At 37.5% G+C, this 18,654-nt stretch overlaps 1 protein-coding gene across 11 annotated transcripts in view; it reads left to right on the top strand.

Annotated features, from left to right (window-relative positions):
* The window catches only part of BPTF (bromodomain PHD finger transcription factor), a 53,369-nt gene that overhangs the window by 19,380 nt on the left and 15,335 nt on the right, over nucleotides 1-18,654 (top strand). For 3 of the 11 annotated variants that reach the window (XM_069032921.1, XM_069032919.1, XM_069032925.1), the window contains exons 3-22: nucleotides 624-847; nucleotides 1,001-1,201; nucleotides 1,695-1,883; nucleotides 4,520-4,681; nucleotides 4,867-5,042; nucleotides 5,909-6,264; nucleotides 6,540-6,671; nucleotides 7,205-7,334; nucleotides 8,066-8,201; nucleotides 8,673-8,894; nucleotides 9,194-11,615; nucleotides 11,838-11,962; nucleotides 12,168-12,296; nucleotides 12,609-12,759; nucleotides 13,548-13,671; nucleotides 15,048-15,300; nucleotides 15,744-15,905; nucleotides 16,871-17,019; nucleotides 17,283-17,406; nucleotides 17,949-18,172. In XM_069032921.1, coding sequence (XP_068889022.1) covers nucleotides 624-847; nucleotides 1,001-1,201; nucleotides 1,695-1,883; nucleotides 4,520-4,681; nucleotides 4,867-5,042; nucleotides 5,909-6,264; nucleotides 6,540-6,671; nucleotides 7,205-7,334; nucleotides 8,066-8,201; nucleotides 8,673-8,894; nucleotides 9,194-11,615; nucleotides 11,838-11,962; nucleotides 12,168-12,296; nucleotides 12,609-12,759; nucleotides 13,548-13,671; nucleotides 15,048-15,300; nucleotides 15,744-15,905; nucleotides 16,871-17,019; nucleotides 17,283-17,406; nucleotides 17,949-18,172 — 5,791 coding nt within the window. The remainder of the gene's footprint in view (nucleotides 1-623; nucleotides 848-1,000; nucleotides 1,202-1,694; nucleotides 1,884-4,519; nucleotides 4,682-4,866; nucleotides 5,043-5,908; nucleotides 6,265-6,539; nucleotides 6,672-7,204; nucleotides 7,335-8,065; nucleotides 8,202-8,672; nucleotides 8,895-9,193; nucleotides 11,616-11,837; nucleotides 11,963-12,167; nucleotides 12,297-12,608; nucleotides 12,760-13,547; nucleotides 13,672-15,047; nucleotides 15,301-15,743; nucleotides 15,906-16,870; nucleotides 17,020-17,282; nucleotides 17,407-17,948; nucleotides 18,173-18,654) is intronic. The other 8 variants (XM_069032922.1, XM_069032928.1, XM_069032927.1 and 5 more) reach the window with 6 other exon arrangements.

Raw genomic sequence — 18,654 nt, forward strand, 5'->3', positions numbered from 1 at the left:
TATGGAGCTCCCTTGGGTCCATGGCCCTGCTGAGGTGCTGTTGGCACCAGTAATTCTGGGCTCATGGGGTTGTGGAGTACTGTGGAAAAAATGTGGAAATCCCCTGATCTTTTCAAATGGGTTGTGTTATGACTCATCCCTTACTGGTGCTCTCACAGGTGGATGCTGTAGGATGCCAATATAAAATATTTTATGAATGTGATGTTCTATACTTCGAATTCCCTAACTGTGCTCTTCCCTGAATACACTGTCAGAAACTACCATTATGGATTCTGGACTTTCAAATTATTTCAGACTTAGTAGTAAATTACTGGTTACAGTAATAATAAATATAATGAGAATAAACCTTGTTGTCAGATTGGACAAACCAGTTTTAAGGAGACTTCAAAGCTTTCCTGAGGAAGTTGTCGTGAGAACTGAGGGGGTGAAGAAAGGGAAGGAAACAAGAAACAAATATTGATAATTGAATATTGATATTAGACTGGGTGCATATGAGCGATGTAATTCGTTTATTCACACTCAGGTATTGACATTTAATCATTCTCTGCAGAAAACAGACTGATAGTAATTTTTGTCATTTATCCAGGTATTTTAAAATCAATATTTTTTAAATACTCCTACAGAGAGGAAGATTCAGAAAGTGAGAAGGATAAGAAAATCTGGTACTACAGCACAAAGATCCAGCTGGCAGAGTTAATTGAATGCCTGGACAAGGATTACTGGGAAGCTGACCTGTGCAAAACCCTGGACGAGATGCGTGAAGAAGTGCATCGGCACATGGATGTGACAGAAGATCTTACAAACAAAGCAAGGGGCAACAACAAGTCTTTCCTTTCTGCAGCAAATGGTAGGAATATTTTATGTAATGGGAATAGATGCTGCACTTTGAATCGAATCTAGTTTATCATCATCAGAAGCAGGATTTATGTCATGTTATTTGTGCTCCATGGCTCTGTAGGTGGTTTGTTTTTTCATGCTGACAACATGCTTTATATTGTAGATGAAATTTTGGACATTATCAGAGCAAGAAAAGGAGAAATAGCGGAAGATAAAAACACAGGAGATGAGGAAGCAGAAAAGCCCAAAAGTGATGTTGATAATGACCAGACAGATGCTGAGAGAGACAAGGAAGAATCTGGAGACCAGGATAAAATTGAGGAAACGCCCAATGAGCAAGACATGGAAAAAGAGAAAACAGAAGGTAAAGAAACTCTGACTGTGCTTTAACAGCTCCATTTAAGTGAAGTGAACCCCACATTTCTGTAAGTGTTAATGTGATACTTTCTCTGTATGATTATCCAAGATACTTTAGTAATAGGTAGTATTTGTTAGTTCCTTTGTGCTTGTATGTTGGAGTTGTTCTTGTTAAGTAATTTCACCAATTTTCCTACTTCTATACAGCTGGCTCCTAGATACCCTGCCTTGAGGTACAGGAGGCACTTACAGGTTGTGATCAACATGTTTGTAGCAAGCCATATTACATGATTTTCAACTTTTTCCTCATCACAACTGGTTTGTTCTTTGATTCTGAGACAATACTATCTCATAGCAAAAAAAAAAGGAAAGGAAAAAGCTCGGTATTTTTCAGCGTTATCAAATAAAGCTTCTGAAGTTGTTTCTATGGATGATGCCAAATGACATCCTAAGGCATAATAAAGAACATCCCTAAAGTTTTATTGTGCGTTTTACTATAGAGGCAACAGTCGTTGGGGATAAAAGTAACTCTGTGACCTCAAGCACTGATGACAACACCACAAATCCTTCTGCAGGAGAGAATAGTTGCTCTGAAGGGAAGGACGCAGTGGGGTGTCAGTCAGAAACCCTTGATAGCAACAACGTGGCAGAGAAGAAGGTGGCATCAGAGCTCCCTCTGGAACTCTCAGGTACAGAAGGCACTGTTACCAATGCCTCTGTAATTTGGGGAATCTGTTTTTCTCTCTGATATGTCCACTAAAACCATTCCCAGTGTATATCACTCATGCTGTTCGCTTGCAGTGCCATCCTTTACTGCTACGTTGTCATTATTAACATTTCAAAGTTAATTTTCTTGCAACTAGAGCTTGAAATTTGTGGTCCACCATGACATTAGCATTTATTTCCATGCCTTCCAAAGATGACTATGGCTAAGCTTTTTATTTTCTATTTTCTGTATGTTTTCTTTTTCCATAGTGATCCATAATGATCATTAGCATCCTCTCAAAGTTTATTTCAAATTCTAATTTGCTGATGGCTTGTTTATTATTTTAACCTCTCATTTACTGTGTAAATTACTAACAAACGAAGCATTTTCATTCACATGTATAAACCAGTGCACTGAAATGTCAAGATTAAAATTGTCATGTTAGAAATTTTAGACAGATTCCAGAATTATAAGCACAAGGTTTATTGTATTTTAACGTGTTTTGTTCTGCCATGTCAGTGACTCAAAGGTAATAATATACACTGTTTAAAACCAGACAAACTTACTCTTGCTTTAGGAATAAGTGGGAGTTGATTAGATGTAACATAAACTATGAGTATACTATTTTAGAATTACTTTATATTACATTTAGAATTATATTCTGTTACAAGATGTACTACATAACCAAATGTTGTTCTAAACAGCTGATCACCATTGAAATGATCAGGATTTTATTCTCAGTTCTTAAAAATCTAAACATACTCTAATGTGTGATGTGGACATACTTGGTGGGTTATGTTTTAAAAAGGGGTAGTAAATGTTTTCTCTCCTACAGAAGTAGTTCTCCATATAGTCACAGTCTGCAGCTTTTCAACTTATGAAAGTCAATACATCCAAGCCTTGTAATAAACTTTCTTAACAGGTGGACAAAATGAAAGCTAAGATTAATCTGTAATCTGCAAGCCTCATAATACACTTTTTAAGTACAGGAAGTGTCCTCATGTATGAGACAAAAACCATATATTTTAGATACATGACCAAATATTTTTGCCAGTTCTGCTATTTTTTATTCCCTTTTAAAGTTAAAATAACTATGTAGAGGTTTATTGGAAAAGATACATATCCTATAATTTCGTTTCAGACACTTTTATGGGTTTGTATTTTATTTCAAAGATTCACTTACATATTTATCATTATTTATTACACTTTCAAGTACTTTTCTCCTTCCAAAGCTTCTACATGAGTTGTAAATTAGTGGGCTCTTTTTTTGTAGGAAAGTGTGTGGAGAGGGTTTTTCCTTATGTCTAATTCACTATATTCACAATGATGTTTATGTTCTTGCTATGAAATTTCAGTTTGAGACTATTCTTTCAGAGAGAGGGAGAGATACTGAACCAGGATCAGTGACACAGTTACTGCCGAAAGAGGGGGAAAACATGAGTAAAATGCAGAGGTAGATGAGAATGTCTGTCACCATCCCTGTTAAATGCAATTTGGATATTAATCTTTATTAAGAGTCTGGTTTGGGTGCTTCTACTCTCCTCCAAACAGCAGCCATGGAAACAGGTCCATTTTTCCTTATAGCAAAAAGGGAAATGGATCAAACAGTGGTGGTCACCCATTTGGCAAAGTCAGAAAATCAAGATGCATTCAGATTAGGGATTCTCTAAGAATTCCAGAATATTTACCTGATCCATCCTTCTGCTAGAAGTGATCATTTCACAGAAAACAGATTTTGTTCTGTCACTTTTCTTAACAACATCAGAATCCCTGATGTTTTGGAAGAATTCTGGAAACAGGCAGATCTTGTAGTTTTTAAATAGCTGAACTGTCTTTCTTTGGCACAAACCTCAGAAGACATTGCTGGGTTTGCTGTTTTGAGGGATGAGGGCTTGTTCCTACTGGGAAGCTGGAGGAATTTATTTCAAGGTAGCTGCAATTCACTGATATTTAGTCAAAAATTCCTACTGGGGCAGCACAACAGGTGAGGTGACAACAAAGTCCAGAGCTGTCAGGACACTGTAACAAGGACAGCTGGGGGCCAGGAACCCATTTGAAGCCACATTAAGACCCATCAGATCAGGAAGGGGCTGATATTTTGAGTGGGCTGATACTTACAGTGGTGCCAGTTGAACAGAAATCTGTGGGATTCCTCAGAATTAAGGTGCTGAAGAAGAGACAATCAAAGACTCAATGGAAAATGAGGGGAACTGAAAGGTGTGTGCTTTGAAGAACAGCTAAAGCACAAGAAAATTAAAAGATAGAAAATCAGAAGCTGCAGGAGGACCAAATTTTATTAATTTTAAATGCAAAACAGTCTCAGTAGAGGGTTCTCTGTGTGTGTATCTATAGAAAAAAAACGGTCTTGGATAAATTATGAATGTATTTTAAATACAGGTATGAATTTCAGTTCTTCAGAGATGTAGAAGTTGAAACTGCTTGGAACAAAACAAAAAATACTTTCATGGATACAGTGCTCTGAAGGGAAATAATATTTTATATTTGTTTCCCTTCAGTCCAGCAAAACATGCTCATCTGCCTTTTTTTGATGAAAACTTTAAAAGGTTGCATTGATCCAATTCAAAAGAAAAAACTAAAACTGAAGTTGTTCTTTTGTAGAAGAAACTGGTCAGATGATCCCCAGCAGTAGGTTTGCTGCACCTTCACAGCCAGATGTTGAGAACAGCAGTGGCAGCGAGCTGGGCTCTGGGCAGAATGACTCCAGTAAGACTCTTGATGCTGAAAATGCAGAGAGGGGATCCCAGGCTTCAGAGGACATAGGTAATAATAATAATGATGGTGATAATAATAATAATGATGATAAGGATAATGACAGTGATGTCTCCAACTTTCATTTTATGCATCTTTTCACTAAACTTTTCTGTTCTTTTCGTAACTTCCATACATCAATAGAAAACTTCCAATTCTTAAGTTTGTTTTAAAAGCCTTTTTTTTCCCTGGGGCAGGAGAGAAATCCAATGGTGACAGAAGTGATTCTCCAGGTGCAGGGAAGGGCACGCCAGGCTCAACACGGATGCTCACCAGATTGAGAAATCCAGATAGCAAACTGAGCCAGATGAAAAGCCAGCAGGTTGCTGCTGCAGCAAATGAAGCAAATAAGTTATATAAAGAAACCAGAGAGGTTTGTGCACATCTTGGAAAACTCAACTGCAAAAAATGTTCTGGAAAGACGATCATTTCTTTAAACAATACTAAATTTTATTTAAAAGTTTAAAAAATGGGTATTGGCAGGCAATGGAGGTACTTAAAAAAAAATTAGCAAATGGTGAAATTGTAATATCACGGGAAGCTTTCTCCCCGTTCTCCTTTGCTCTTCCTGTCTTGGGTGCTCTCTGCAGAGTGATACGACACTGACCCAGTGCACTGGTGTAGTTGTTTTGTATGACTGGGTTGTTTGTTGTTTTGGTTCTGTTCTTTTTAAGTAGCCGAATTTTTCCAGGAAGGAAGTGTTTGACTGTTGGGACTTTTTTGCAGTTAATTGTATGCATATTATTTGGTATATTAATTTTATTTCTATTAACTGATTTTCCTTATAAGTTAACATTTGGTGCATTTATTGACAAACACATTAGTCCAGTGATGTTATCCATGCCATGTTTTCAGAGTCCAGGATACTTGTTTGCTAAGCTACGTCTGAATTCTGTGAGGAGGGGGTTCACAGCTTACCTGAGTTTAGTGAAGCTCTTTTCCCAAGGCTCTCTTCCTCCATAGGCATAATCAGAGCAGCAAAACAGGTTCCTGTTTGGTCTGAGGAGCCTGGATGGTGATTTTTTTAATGTTAAAGTTGATCCTGGGAATATCCTAGCTCTATAGACAGCCATTGATGAAGTACGTATATTGCTGTATTGGATAAACAGTTACTTGCTTCTACAAACTGATGCAGGGTATTTTTATTCTTTTATAGATAGACATTTGAAGCATAAATCATAATTAATAGAAGGAATGGTTTTAGAGATTCATTTAAATTTCCAATATTTCTTTCATAAGGTTCTGGTGGTCAACTCTCAAGGCGAAGTCTCCCGAGTGAACACCAAGAAGGATGTTATGACTAAAGGAAATATCAACAATTATTTCAAACTGGGGCAGGAGGGGAAATACCGTGTTTATCACAATCAATATGCAACCAATTCCTTTGCTTTGAACAAGCACCAGCACAGGGAAGACCACGACAAGAGGCGACACCTCTCACACAAATTCTGCCTGACTCCAGCTGGAGAGTTCAAGTGGAACGGATCTGTTCATGGCTCCAAAGTTCTGACCATATCCACCCTGAGGCTGACCATTATTCAGCTAGAAAACAATATCCCAGCATCCTTCCTTCACCCTAATTGGGCTTCTCACAGGTAAATTAATAAATGGAAATACATATTCTCGTGTTTTACTTGTGGTTTTGCTAGCAGTGTTAATAAGCAATGGTCTTTGTTTTTTTCAAATCTGTGATTTCCAAGCATTCAGTATAATAAAATACGATGTATGTTTAAGATGGAGGCTAAAAGGGTTGTGCATTTGAGTAAAGTATTAATACAGGAGTTTTTATCCTACCATTAAATCTTCTTAAAATGGCAAGCTGTATTAGCGCATGTAAATATTTCAGATCTTTTTCTTCTTTCCAATTTAGGTCTAACTGGATTAAGGCTGTTCAGATGTGCAGCAAACCCAGAGAATTTGCACTAGCACTGGCTATACTGGAGTGTGCAATCAAACCAGTTGTCATGCTGCCCATCTGGCGAGAATCCTTGGGGCACACGAGGTAAAATTAATAAATACTAAAATATTTTGGATTATGAGAATTTTACTTTGGTTTGCAATTGCTAGTTCCTTTAAGTCTGTAAGAATTATGTTTAAATTGAAACGGTCATTCAGCCCTTGAAGTGTTTTTTCTCAACCAGAAACACTGAAAAACCATGACAATATTTTAAAAGTGTCATTGCTCCTGCGCTTTTCTGAGCCACAGTGTCAAAAGTGCTAAAACTCTGGGAGAAGAGAAGAGCATATTTCAACACTCTCAGTTCAGTGGAGTCTGAGTTTTGTCTTTCATTTTGTCATAGGAGCAGAAAATAGATGTGTCTGTGTTAGACACAGTTGCATCCAGCTCTGTTTGCCTCATTGAAATCGCAAAAGAAAGTGATGTTCCTGTTACAAGTAATACCTAAAACCTGATAGTGGGCATTCCTCTTAACTTCAGATATTTAAACTTCTTCAAAGGGGTATTATGTGCTGTTGGCTTCTTATATTTACTTGCACAATTCTGTACTTAAATGCACTTAAATCTGTACGGAATAGATTACGCAGAATGACAGCAATAGAAAGAGAAGAAAAGGAGAAAGTGAAAAAAAAAGAGAGAAAACAAGAAGAAGAAGAAACAATGCAGCAAGCTACATGGGTGAAATACACATTTCCTGTCAAACACCAGGTGAGCATTTCTTTTGTGGGAAGAACAAAGAAAATACAGAAACTGTTGATTTCTGACTCTTTTTCTGTTTTCATTTAAGCTTACAATGTTCGTGTCCTTGTGTTACTGCCTGCCATGGGAGTAGGAACCATGGCCATGTATTTAAGCACATAATCTTGGTCTGAACTGAATTTGATCTGTGTCATGCTCTTATTGACACTGCCTGAGTGAGAGATAAATAGTCTGCAAATGCAGCCTTCCCTAATGGAAGGTTTTGGTGGTTATTGGAATCTTGTCTGTATGTCTGTCCCATACCCACTCCCTCTCCCCAAAAAATCCAGCCTAGCTACCATTTGGAAGTTGTCTAATAGATGGAAACTACTACAGAAACCTCTTTATACTGTCCTACAGTAGATACTAACTACTTTTGTTGGAGTAGTTCTTTGCTCTACACTTGAAACAAGCATACAGGTTGATTCAAAAACTCCTATAATCTTTCAGCTTTTAGGTAAATAGATTCTCACTATTACATAAATAAATGAGGCTTTTAGATGTTACTGTGATAGAGCAATTTAATTATCAGCAAATATATCTTCAATTTTAGTACATTATTTCACAAATATACTTCAGCTCGCTTGGAAAAGTGTGTAAAAATTTGGAGGTTTTTTAAATAATCTTTTGGTTTTTAAATGTAAACATTAATAATGCAGCAATTAGCATCATTAACATTACTATTTTAAAAATATTTACAGGTTTGGAAGCAAAAAGGAGAGGAATATAGAGTAACAGGATATGGTGGCTGGAGCTGGATTAGTAAAACCTATGTCCACAGGTTTATGCCCAAACTGCCAGGAAATACTAATGCAAATTACAGAAAATTGCTATCAAGTGAGTGTCTGCATTGCTTATATTTTTTTAATTTCAGTTAATTTGTGTGTGATATTTCTTAAGGAGATTTTAGGAATAATTTTGTTCCAGCAAAGCTTTTGTGGATATCTGCTGATCTTTGTCAGTGTAACCTGTTCAGTCGTCACAGATATTTTTTAGCTACATTTAATTATTTCAGTTATGTTGTGTGTAATACTTGTGCATCTTTGTATATCCTTATTTAAATTAAAGGTAGATAAAAATTATGTAGAGAATCAAAACCAAAAAATAACATCTTAAATTTTGGGGGGATGTATAGATATATTCAATAGTGCACTGTTTAATCTATGGCGTTACCACTGGATACTGAATTTTCTTTCTGAATTTCACTAATGGTGTGCAGATGATTTGAGAGGTAAACTAACATACATTCAAATGTGGCAGAGTACAAAAAATACTCTGGATAATTGAAATAATTTAATTTGTTAATAGCAAAGAGCGAAGATGAAAAGTGCAACTTGGATAAACGAAAAGGTCCAACTAAGATAAAAACAGAGAAAGACAGAGCAAAGGATTCTTGGGATCTGCAAGCAAAAGACAAAGCAGATGTCTCAGAAACCTTGGAGAAAGTACAAGTAAAAGAAGAGAAGTTGCATGAAGAAAAAGTAGAAGTTGACACAATTTCTGAAAACTTAGATCATGCAAAAGACACAGGTAATAATCTTCTGTTATTCTGAAACTGCTGTTCATGACACCATTGCATGAGTAAAAGCATAGAACCTCAGAAATAACTACTGAAAAACTGTAACAGATTTTTTCAAGACATCTAAAATGTCTCAGTTAAATTATTGCCTATTATCCATTGTAGTAGTGTCTGAAGATTTTGTTACTTTTTTTATTGAAATCTATTAATATGCTAAATATGCATTTAATTCTTAGTACTTAATGTAAAAATATAATTTAGTATTCATTGTTGGGGAGCTCACTGACTCAGAGTTACTTCTTCTTCACAGTGGAAAAAGACATCGATGGTGAAAATGATAAAGTCATTAAGGAAGAACCTATGGATGTAGATGATGTGAAAATTGAATCGTCCATAAAAGATGAGGAAAGTCATTGTAAGCGGGATATAATCAATGTCAGTGAGGGATTTCATTTAAGGACTTGCTACAAAAGGAAAGTAAAATCATCAAAATTAGATGGACTTCTGGAGAGGCGAATAAAACAATTTACACTGGAAGAAAAACAACGTCTAGAAAAGATTAAGCTAGAGGCTGGTGCTAAGACTGGGGGCATTCGATCTGTAAGCCCCCAGAAAAATGCAGATGAGCTACAAATGAGGAAAGGAAAAGAAGGAAGCCAGTTTGACAGTTCTTCCCAAGATCAAAGCTATATTTCAGACAAGACCCAAGCCAATGATGCAGAACAGGACTGTTTGCCCATCAGCAGCATCTCCTGTACCAAAACTGGGGATGAAGATGAGCCTTCTTTGCCTTTGTCAAACAGGCTCTCAAAAGGAGAAGGGCAGCTGCTGGATGAAGACTCCCCTCAATCCTCTGAAGGAGACAGCTCCATTCAGAATGATGGCAAAGAAAACAACCCTGAACCTTTGGCTGCTGATAAGTGTCAAGGACAAGAGGCTCTTGGAGAGTCTGAGAGCTCTTTAGTGGATGGCTTGAAACAAACCAGTGCAGAAGGCAGAATCAAATGGGATGTTTCAGAAACAAATGAAAAACCCTTGAAACAAAAGCTACCTATTAGCAGAGTATCTCAGCGAGAACTTGAAAACTTAGGGCCAGTGGTACCTGAAAGCAGCTGTAGAAGAGATGCTGTGGCCACTCTTGAAAAACCAGACTCAGAAGGGAATTCTGAACAGCAGAGCAAAGATCCAGAAAACAATTACCTGATAAAAAGCCATATGGAAACAATGTCCTCTCAAGAAAGTGAAATGGAGGAAGAAATTGCTTCTGTAAAGACTGAAAGTAAATCTGAAAAGATGGTATTTCACCAAAAATCAGCTAATAAAGATCTAGAATCATTTAAAACAGGGCTGATTTCTGAAAGAAACCGTGAAAGTCAAACTCTGGCACACATGGATGGGGAACATGTTAACGAGGATTTACTGAGCTCTAAACTAACAGAGGCGAATGGTCAAAAGAAACGTCAGGAACTGAAAGTGGAGACAGGTACCATGAACAAATATCTTGATCAGACAAATGTAAATACTGTTACTGATAAAAAGAATAATGAAGAAACTGAGACAGACTTAGAAAAAGAAAAATCATCATTTCAAATGAATGGAAAAGACAGTGACATCAAAGCATTATCAAATGATGACTGCTTAGTGAAAAATACCTGTGAAGCTAGGGCCGGGGGTGATATCGAACCAAAAGTTAATAATATTAATAAATCCATTCCAGAACATGAAATAAAACCATTGACTTTTAAGGAATCTTCAGTAAAACCATTCATGAATGGTGACATCATGGGAGGAGAGGACACCAAGGATAAAAATAATGTGGACTTGAAGTCACATCTGCGGAGTTCACTTGAATCTGAGTCTGGAGAGAGTCTTCAGCCACCAGATGAAGTTCTCAAGTATGTGCAGAAAACTGAAGAAAACCAGCTTTCTCCGGAGAGATCTGCCAGTGTTGGCTCTGCTTCCCCACCAACACAGCCTGTCTGTAAAGAAAATAACCTGAACAGAGAAACAGAATCCATGGAAACTGAAGCAGTTGAGGAGAAGAAAGTTGCTCCATCACCTGTAATCTCGTGTGAGGAATCCAGCTTGAGGAGTCACTTTGCTGACCAGAATGGTGTACAGACCTATAAAATGGAAAATATTAATGGAGAAAGTAAAATAAAAACTGTTATTACTGAAGTGACTACCACAACCTCAACTGTGTCCACAGAGTCCAAAATGGTGTTTAAAGTCGCAGAGACTGGAGCTGCCAGTGATGAGAAAACCACAGTTGTTTCATCTACAGAAAACTGCGCCACCACCACTGTCACCACCACCACCACTGTGACCAAGCTCACCACTCCATCCGCAGACAGTAACTCTGATTTCATCTCTGTCCAAGAGCACAGTAAAACAGTGGTTACAACAACAGTCACCGATTCACTGACCACCCCAGAAGGCACCTTGGTGACTTCCATGACTGTCAGCAAAGAATATTCCACAAAAGACAAAGTGAAGTTAATGAAATTTGCAAGACCCAAAAAAACTCGTTCTGGAACTGCCTTACCATCTTATAGGAAATTTGTTACCAAAAGCAGTAAAAAAAGCATATTTGTTTTACCCAATGATGACTTAAAAAAGCTGGCCAGGAGAGGAGGTATCAGAGAGGTTCCTTATTTCAATTACAATGCAAAGCCTGCCTTGGATATCTGGCCATATCCATCGCCAAGACCAACTTTTGGGATTACTTGGAGGTACATATTTTACATTTTTGAGAAAAAGTGTAGGATGTGATGAAATGACTTGATTTTTAAAATACAAGTGATACACAGGTTTGTGCCCAAACATGCAAATTTTGCTATTTATGATTCAGTTTTTATATTGTTCAGTAAAAGTAGAATGGAAAACCTTTGTCCTGATGGTTTGGTTGGGTATTTTAAGTTGATTTTAAAATATAATTTATTTTCTATCATTAGGTATCGACTCCAAACAGTCAAATCATTGGCTGGAGTGAGCCTGATGTTGAGATTATTGTGGGCATGTCTCAAGTGGGATGATATGGCAGCAAAAGCTCCACCTGGGGGAGGAACCACAAGGACAGGTATTGTTATTTTAATTTTCTTTGCTAAAGCTTTTGCTGTAAATTCTGAGTATTACACTCCCTCAAAACATTTCTATAAAGGCTTGCTGTCAGCTGTGGCATTTGAATTTTGTTTGCTGTTTCTTTGCCTTGAGTATGTTGGGTTGATTGGAGATATAGCTTTATTTGTTTCTTTTATTAATGTACTGGGACTCACTTGTTGCAGAAACAACTGAAACTGAAATTACAACAACAGAAATAATCAAGCGGAGAGATGTTGGTCCGTATGGGATCCGGTCAGAGTACTGTATAAGAAAAATCATTTGTCCCATTGGTGTTCCAGAGGCTCCAAAAGGTTGGTTGGTTTGTTTGTTTGTTTGTTTAGACATTTCCCCCCTCCGTGTAATCTAGAGGTAAGATAATCTAGATCTAAGGTAGCTGGATCTTTATGCTAATTCAAACCATCAAGGGAGCAAATGCAGCTTGCCTGAACGACTCATTTACCTACTGGGAAACAAATACTGCATTTAACAAATGGACATGATTTATCGGAAGCTGAAAGGCCTTCCTGTTTATAAAATGGGACTGAAATCTCTTAATCTTGGTTTACACTTCAATTTCGTTTTACAGTATAGCTTAATGTGTGTGTTTTGACTGTTCTCTAAAGAAACTCCAACACCCCAGAGGAAGGGACTTCGATCAAGTGCCCTCAGGCCAAAAAGGCCAGAAACACCCAAGCAAACAGGCCCTGTTATAATGGAAACTTGGGTAGCAGAGGAGGAATTGGAACTGTGGGAGATCAGGGCATTTGCTGAAAGGTAAACAAACTCAAGTGAACTTTTAAAGAAAGTAGTCTTAATTTGTATGATTGTTAAATAAAAGTTCCCCCTAGAGAACATGAACTTGGTCACTCTGATCACTAAAAACACATCCATGTTGTATTTTTACTGGGCCTTTTGTTAATGATAGTCAAGCTTAAAGTTATAAAGCTGAACTATTTGCTGGTACCAAAACTAAGGTATGCAGATATTTCAGATTTGTTAGAACTAATATTATGTTAATTTTTCCATGCTTATGAACTAACCACTATTATATGCTAAAAGGCTGCTACTGTAATTCATGGAAAGGCTTTAGGCTGCTTTTGGCATGACTTTATACAGTATTTGTTAAATACTTCTATAATCCAAAGAAAATAACTGTGTACAAGTAAATTGAGCCTGAGAATATTCAAGTCATAAGGTGCATATTTTCAGTATCACATGCTTAGAGTTGGAACAAGCTTTTTGAATCTCTTGGAAAGAATAATTTTAAATATATGTTATTACATGGGTTCCTTGCAGTCTCAGATGTAATTATAAATTCCAGTTTTGATTAATAGTTTCCTGTAAGATGTTGCAGTAGTTTAGCATCAGGATGTTTCAGGGATGTTGCATGCAACTTCAGTAGTTTATTTTGAAATATTTTTAAAGCCGTGACCAGTTTTTCAATGATGTTCTGTCTTGACAGTTGCTCTTATGAGAGCAATTAAACTCGATAGAAATGAATGCAGTTTGATGGTTGGATTTTATGTGGTGGTATAACTTACTTTTGGTTGTGTCTTTGGCAGGGTGGAGAAGGAAAAGGCACAGGCAGTTGAACAACAGGCTAAGGTTAGTGAACAGAAGAAGGCAGAGGAATTCAAGGCCCAATTGGAGGCTCAGCTAAAACACCAACGTTTGGCTGCCCAGCAGGTGGGGAGCTGTTGGTTGTCCCACCAGTCAGCAACTGCACTGCTCACCACATGCATCACAGGCTGGGAAATGAACTTATCCCTTGCTTACACCATTTCTCAAATAGCGCCAACTGCAAATTAAGCCATCAAACAATGCTGCTGCCACTGTGTACATTTGTTATTTTGAAACAGGGTTAAAGCAGAGGTTTGTTCTGGATTGCCTTTTTTCCCCCCCCACATCATTTATAACGCTTTAGAAAGGTTTAGCTTGTTTCCATTTTAAAAGAAGGCTGGGAAGCACCCATTTCCAGGTGAGGTCCTCTGTGTTCTATGTGTAATGGAAAGCTGCCTTGGAATACAGCTGACTTGGGAATACAACTGCATTTCATGCTTCACTCAAATTGAATCTTTTGATTTTATTCTATCTTGTCTGAGTTAAGCCCATTGATAATTTTATTTACATAAATGTAGATACGTGTATGTATTTATATATAAATGTATGCCCTTAGGAAACCCGATGCCATGTTGGTATTTCACATACATTATTAAGAACAGTGCTTTTTCCCAACTTACTCCTTTTTCATTTCATCTTCCCTGACAAAAACCCAAGTGGTGAATGAGTGCTTCTGATTTGTGGGCATTACTGTAATATAGTGCTGGAATTCAAATTAAATAAATACAGAGATAATTCCAGTAACATAGGAAAAAATGTTAGATTAGTTGACATTTTAGAAGAGCCTACTGATACAATCCCTTCACAAAGGGGCTCTCTAGATGAAATGTGCCTTTTCAACAGTTACAGCACAGAAGGTCACTAGGTAAGGTAAGGGATTTTCAACCTAATTTTTTTAAGCAGGCTGCAAACTGGATTTACATTTAAAAGAATATTTTTTAAAATTGCATTCTCAATGGTGAAGCAGAATGATACAGTCTGTTTTTTTCTGTAACTGGCAGGATCTCAGTGCAGGAAGCTCTAAATTTAGGAAAGCTAATAGTAAACCTGTTGATGATGATATACCAATTACTGACCTAGCTGTATGCACATGGTCAAAGCCAAATATAGATGGATATTCTTTGAATTTTTTTTAACCTTTCTGATTAATCTGAGACAAATTAATATGTTGAGGGGGTTTTTTTTAAAGTAAAATGTGCAGTGAAATTAACATAAGCTGATAAGGATTTTAAAGTTGCTATAAATGAAAATTTCTGGCTGTGTATTCTAAGCGTATTTTTAGTTCTGGAGGTCAAGGAGCCTATTCTTCAATCCTCTACAATTTAAACTAAAATCCTACCAGAGGCCTTTTTCTCTCAATACTGGGTAGAGACAATGTTTATGTTGCAAAATCTGAAAATACTAATTATCCCTTTATTCCATTTTTTTTCTAAATTCCATAGAAACGGCTGGAACAGCAGAAGCAGATCCCTGCAGGAGGTGTGGTCCCTGCAGCCACCACAGCCAGCAGCCCTGCAACCACAGTCTCCACACCACAGAAAGTCATGGTGGGCTCTCTGACAGGCCCTGTCCCCACAGGAACCAAAGTAGTACTCACCACTAAAGTGGGTTCTCCAGCTACAGTAACATTCCAACAGAACAAGAATTTCCATCAAACTTTTGCTACTTGGGTTAAACAAGGCCAATCTTCAACAGGTAAGGAGCCATTTGTCATGGAAGGAACATGTGCTGGAGTTCATCCTGTGTATACATCACATTCTATATACACATCACATCTCCAAATATGCAGCATTATTACATTTCTGGTTATCTTTGCTCTTAACTCTTGCTATGCCAGAAGGACATTTCTGAGATTATACCTGTCTAGTTTTCACTTGGTTTGACTTGGTAGGAAGTCTCATTTCTGACTTGTCTCATTCATTACTGACAGTTTTTGTACTAGTAATCATTCATTAAAGCATTTTATGGTGTAACATACTGTTTCCAAAAAAGAATCTTTACCAAAGAAAGCATGACACATTCAAAAAAAACAAAAATGTAAAAGTAATCCTGTAGTCTGCTGTTTCATACTTGAAAAACAGTCATTTCATTGACTAATTATTCTGCTCTAAACCTGCCTGTTCTGTGTGCCTCAATAGCCACTAGCACAGCTGCCACCTCAGCCACAACCATTGCCAGCACAGGGCAGACCTTCCAGCTCTCAGGCAGCCCAGTAACGATGGCAGGGAAAGTGATAACTAAGCTGCCACTCCCTGCAAACAGCAAGATTGTTGCCGTCAATGTGCCATCAACTCAAGGAGGTAGGGCAAAGGGAACTGAATAAAAGTTGTATTCCAGCTTGCTGCTTAATTCTCCTTTGACACTATTTTCCCAGTGAAGTAAAGTGCGACTTGAAGGGGGAAAAATATTTTATATATATATAAATACAAGTTTCTACAGCTTGTTCCCCCTGTGTTACATATTTGTGTCTGGAAGGGGAAAAATGCAAGATTTTGCCTATAAATTATTCTGCATTTCCTAGCACAAAATTAGGAGGTTTATTTTGAACAATGTGGAATGAAGCATGCTTTTTTTTTTTGGTTATCTAAATCAACAAAGCAACTTTCTTCACAAAAATATTAATGCCTACAGCTGCTCTTCACTGATGAGGAGTATGGCTCCAGACTAAGATTAGCATTTTTGATTCTTGCCTCAAGAAGAGGACTTAATATTTTGAGATTTGTGAATGTATGTTGAACAGAAAAGCTCAATTCTCTGTCTCCATCATATTTAGCATTTGAGCAAGTCATGAAGGCTGCAGATTTTGTATTGAAATTTCTTAGGTGACAGGAGAAACGTTGCCCGTTTTCTTCAGCACCACATGTTGTAGATGAAAGGTGTTTAAACTGTTCTCCTACATTTAAAATTAATCAGATTATAGCTTTTAATGGTTGTATAACACTAATTTATGGCACCCTGTCAATCCAAGGACTTTGCAGTTACCATCAAACTGATATTAGTGAAGTTCATACTTTCCTTAACCTTTTCTAAAATATCTGTTTCCTAACTTAAAATGGACTATTTAAACTACTTGAAGCTGGACTACTGATAAAGTGTAATGCTGCTTCTTTTTACAATATGACAAAGGCTCTCCCAAGACGTGTTGAAAGGCTCAAAGGCATTCTAGAAACCTGGAGACTGAGTTCTAAATGCCACCCTGGAGTTGCAGTTACTTATTTTGCTGGCCATTATGTCATTAATGAATACTCAATTTTTCTTTAATTAGGTGTGGTTCAAGTTCAGCAAAAGGTATTGGGTATCATTCCATCAACTACAGGTGCAAGTCAAACCTTTACTTCATTCCAGCCAAGGACAGCAACTGTAACCATTAGGCCAAACACCACAGGGACATTAGGAACAACAAGCACTTCACAAGTAAGATGTTTTTCTGGTTATTTAACTCAAAAAAAGTGGGTGCATAGATTTTAAGTTACTGACAGATATTAAAACTTCTGGCTAATCACTTTTCAATGTTTTTGGCTAGTCTCAGCAATGGTGTGTATGGGTCCTTTATTCCAAAGAGGTACAACAGTTCTCTCCAATTGGGAAAATTAAAACACACAAGGAAAAAAATTCAGAGCATATTTCAGGGGCTTTTTCCCTAAGTTTACACATGGTCTCCTCTTTGGTGTGCGCAGGTAGTGCAGGGTACACCGCTGCGCCCCGGGATGACAGTGATCCGGACACCACTGCAGCAGTCAACCCTTGGCAAGACCATCATTCGAACACCTGTAGTGGTGCAACAAGGTATTCTGCCAGCCAGTAGGTTCACTTTAATATTTAAATTCCCAGTGTGAAATCCATGGTTTGTTTCTTCATTAATTCCTTGTGTATCATTGTGTCCCAATACAAAAATCCCTCATTTTGATGCTTGACTTTTAACTAACACCTTTTTTGGCTCTTGGATGTGTTGGCTGGAGGCTTTTCAGTGTTGTTCATCATTGACACTGGGAAAGGTAGTACTTAATTTTAAGTCCATTCATTTGGGGAAAAAAAAAAGAAAAACTGAAAAACCCTAAAAATGTATAGAGTAATTGTGCATTGAGAAAGCCTCTCTTTTTGTTGGTTTTTTCATAAAGAGAAGCTAAATGTTTGAAGTATTCCATATGCATGCAACCTTAAAATAGAAAACATTTTGCAGACATTTTTCAGTCAATAACATAAATGGTTTGTAAAGAAAATTTATGTGCAAACTGCAGTGTTTGCTTCACCTGTCTGATCACTATCACACCCCACTGCAATTTCCTGTGCTTATGGTTAAAAAGCTCAAAATGTGTTTCTTAGCTCAAATTCTTCTCTTCCAGGTCAGACACAGCAAGTGGTGACTCAAATAATCAGGGGTCAGCCTGTCTCAACAGCAGTTTCTAGTACCAGCACAGCTTCTTCCAGCACTGGGCAGAAAACCATCACAAGCTCTGGAACAGCCCCTCAACAAGTTCAGCCACAGACCCCAGCACCGCCCCCTCGCCCTCAGCAGGGCCAGGTGAAGCTGACAATGGCCCAGCTCACACAGCTCACACAAGGACAGGTAAAGCACTGGACAGTCCTGGGTGTGGAAATGTGCTTTGGATTTCAGCAGTATAGTGCCTGTGCCCTTAAATTTATGTGTCTGGCTTCATTTAGGATGACCATTGGCATAATTACAGACTGAAAGCAGCCTAAATAGTAAATAAATATAATAAATAGTAACTACAAAGTAAGTAGTTTTAATAGTAAAGTTTTAACTCTCACTTCCTGTTGTATTTCCCAGTAAGGTATATGGCATCAGGAGTGTTCTGCAGTATGGAAAGAGAAGTCTTTAATAGCAGTAAGGGACATAATTATTCTGTATGGCCTATTTTGTAGACATTCAGATCATAATGTTGATTCCTTGTCTTTTGATTTGATGTGAAGATTTAGTTTTCATTCATGCTATCCAGAATCTCAGAGGAAAAGTTGCAGTATCTTTGAGCAGAGGAGGAAAAAGTTCTTACAACTTCTGCTCAGATCATGAAGGTCTGTTGGCAAAAA

Source organism: Aphelocoma coerulescens, chromosome 18 (genome assembly GCF_041296385.1).
Source record: "Aphelocoma coerulescens isolate FSJ_1873_10779 chromosome 18, UR_Acoe_1.0, whole genome shotgun sequence".
NCBI lineage: Eukaryota > Metazoa > Chordata > Aves > Passeriformes > Corvidae > Aphelocoma > Aphelocoma coerulescens.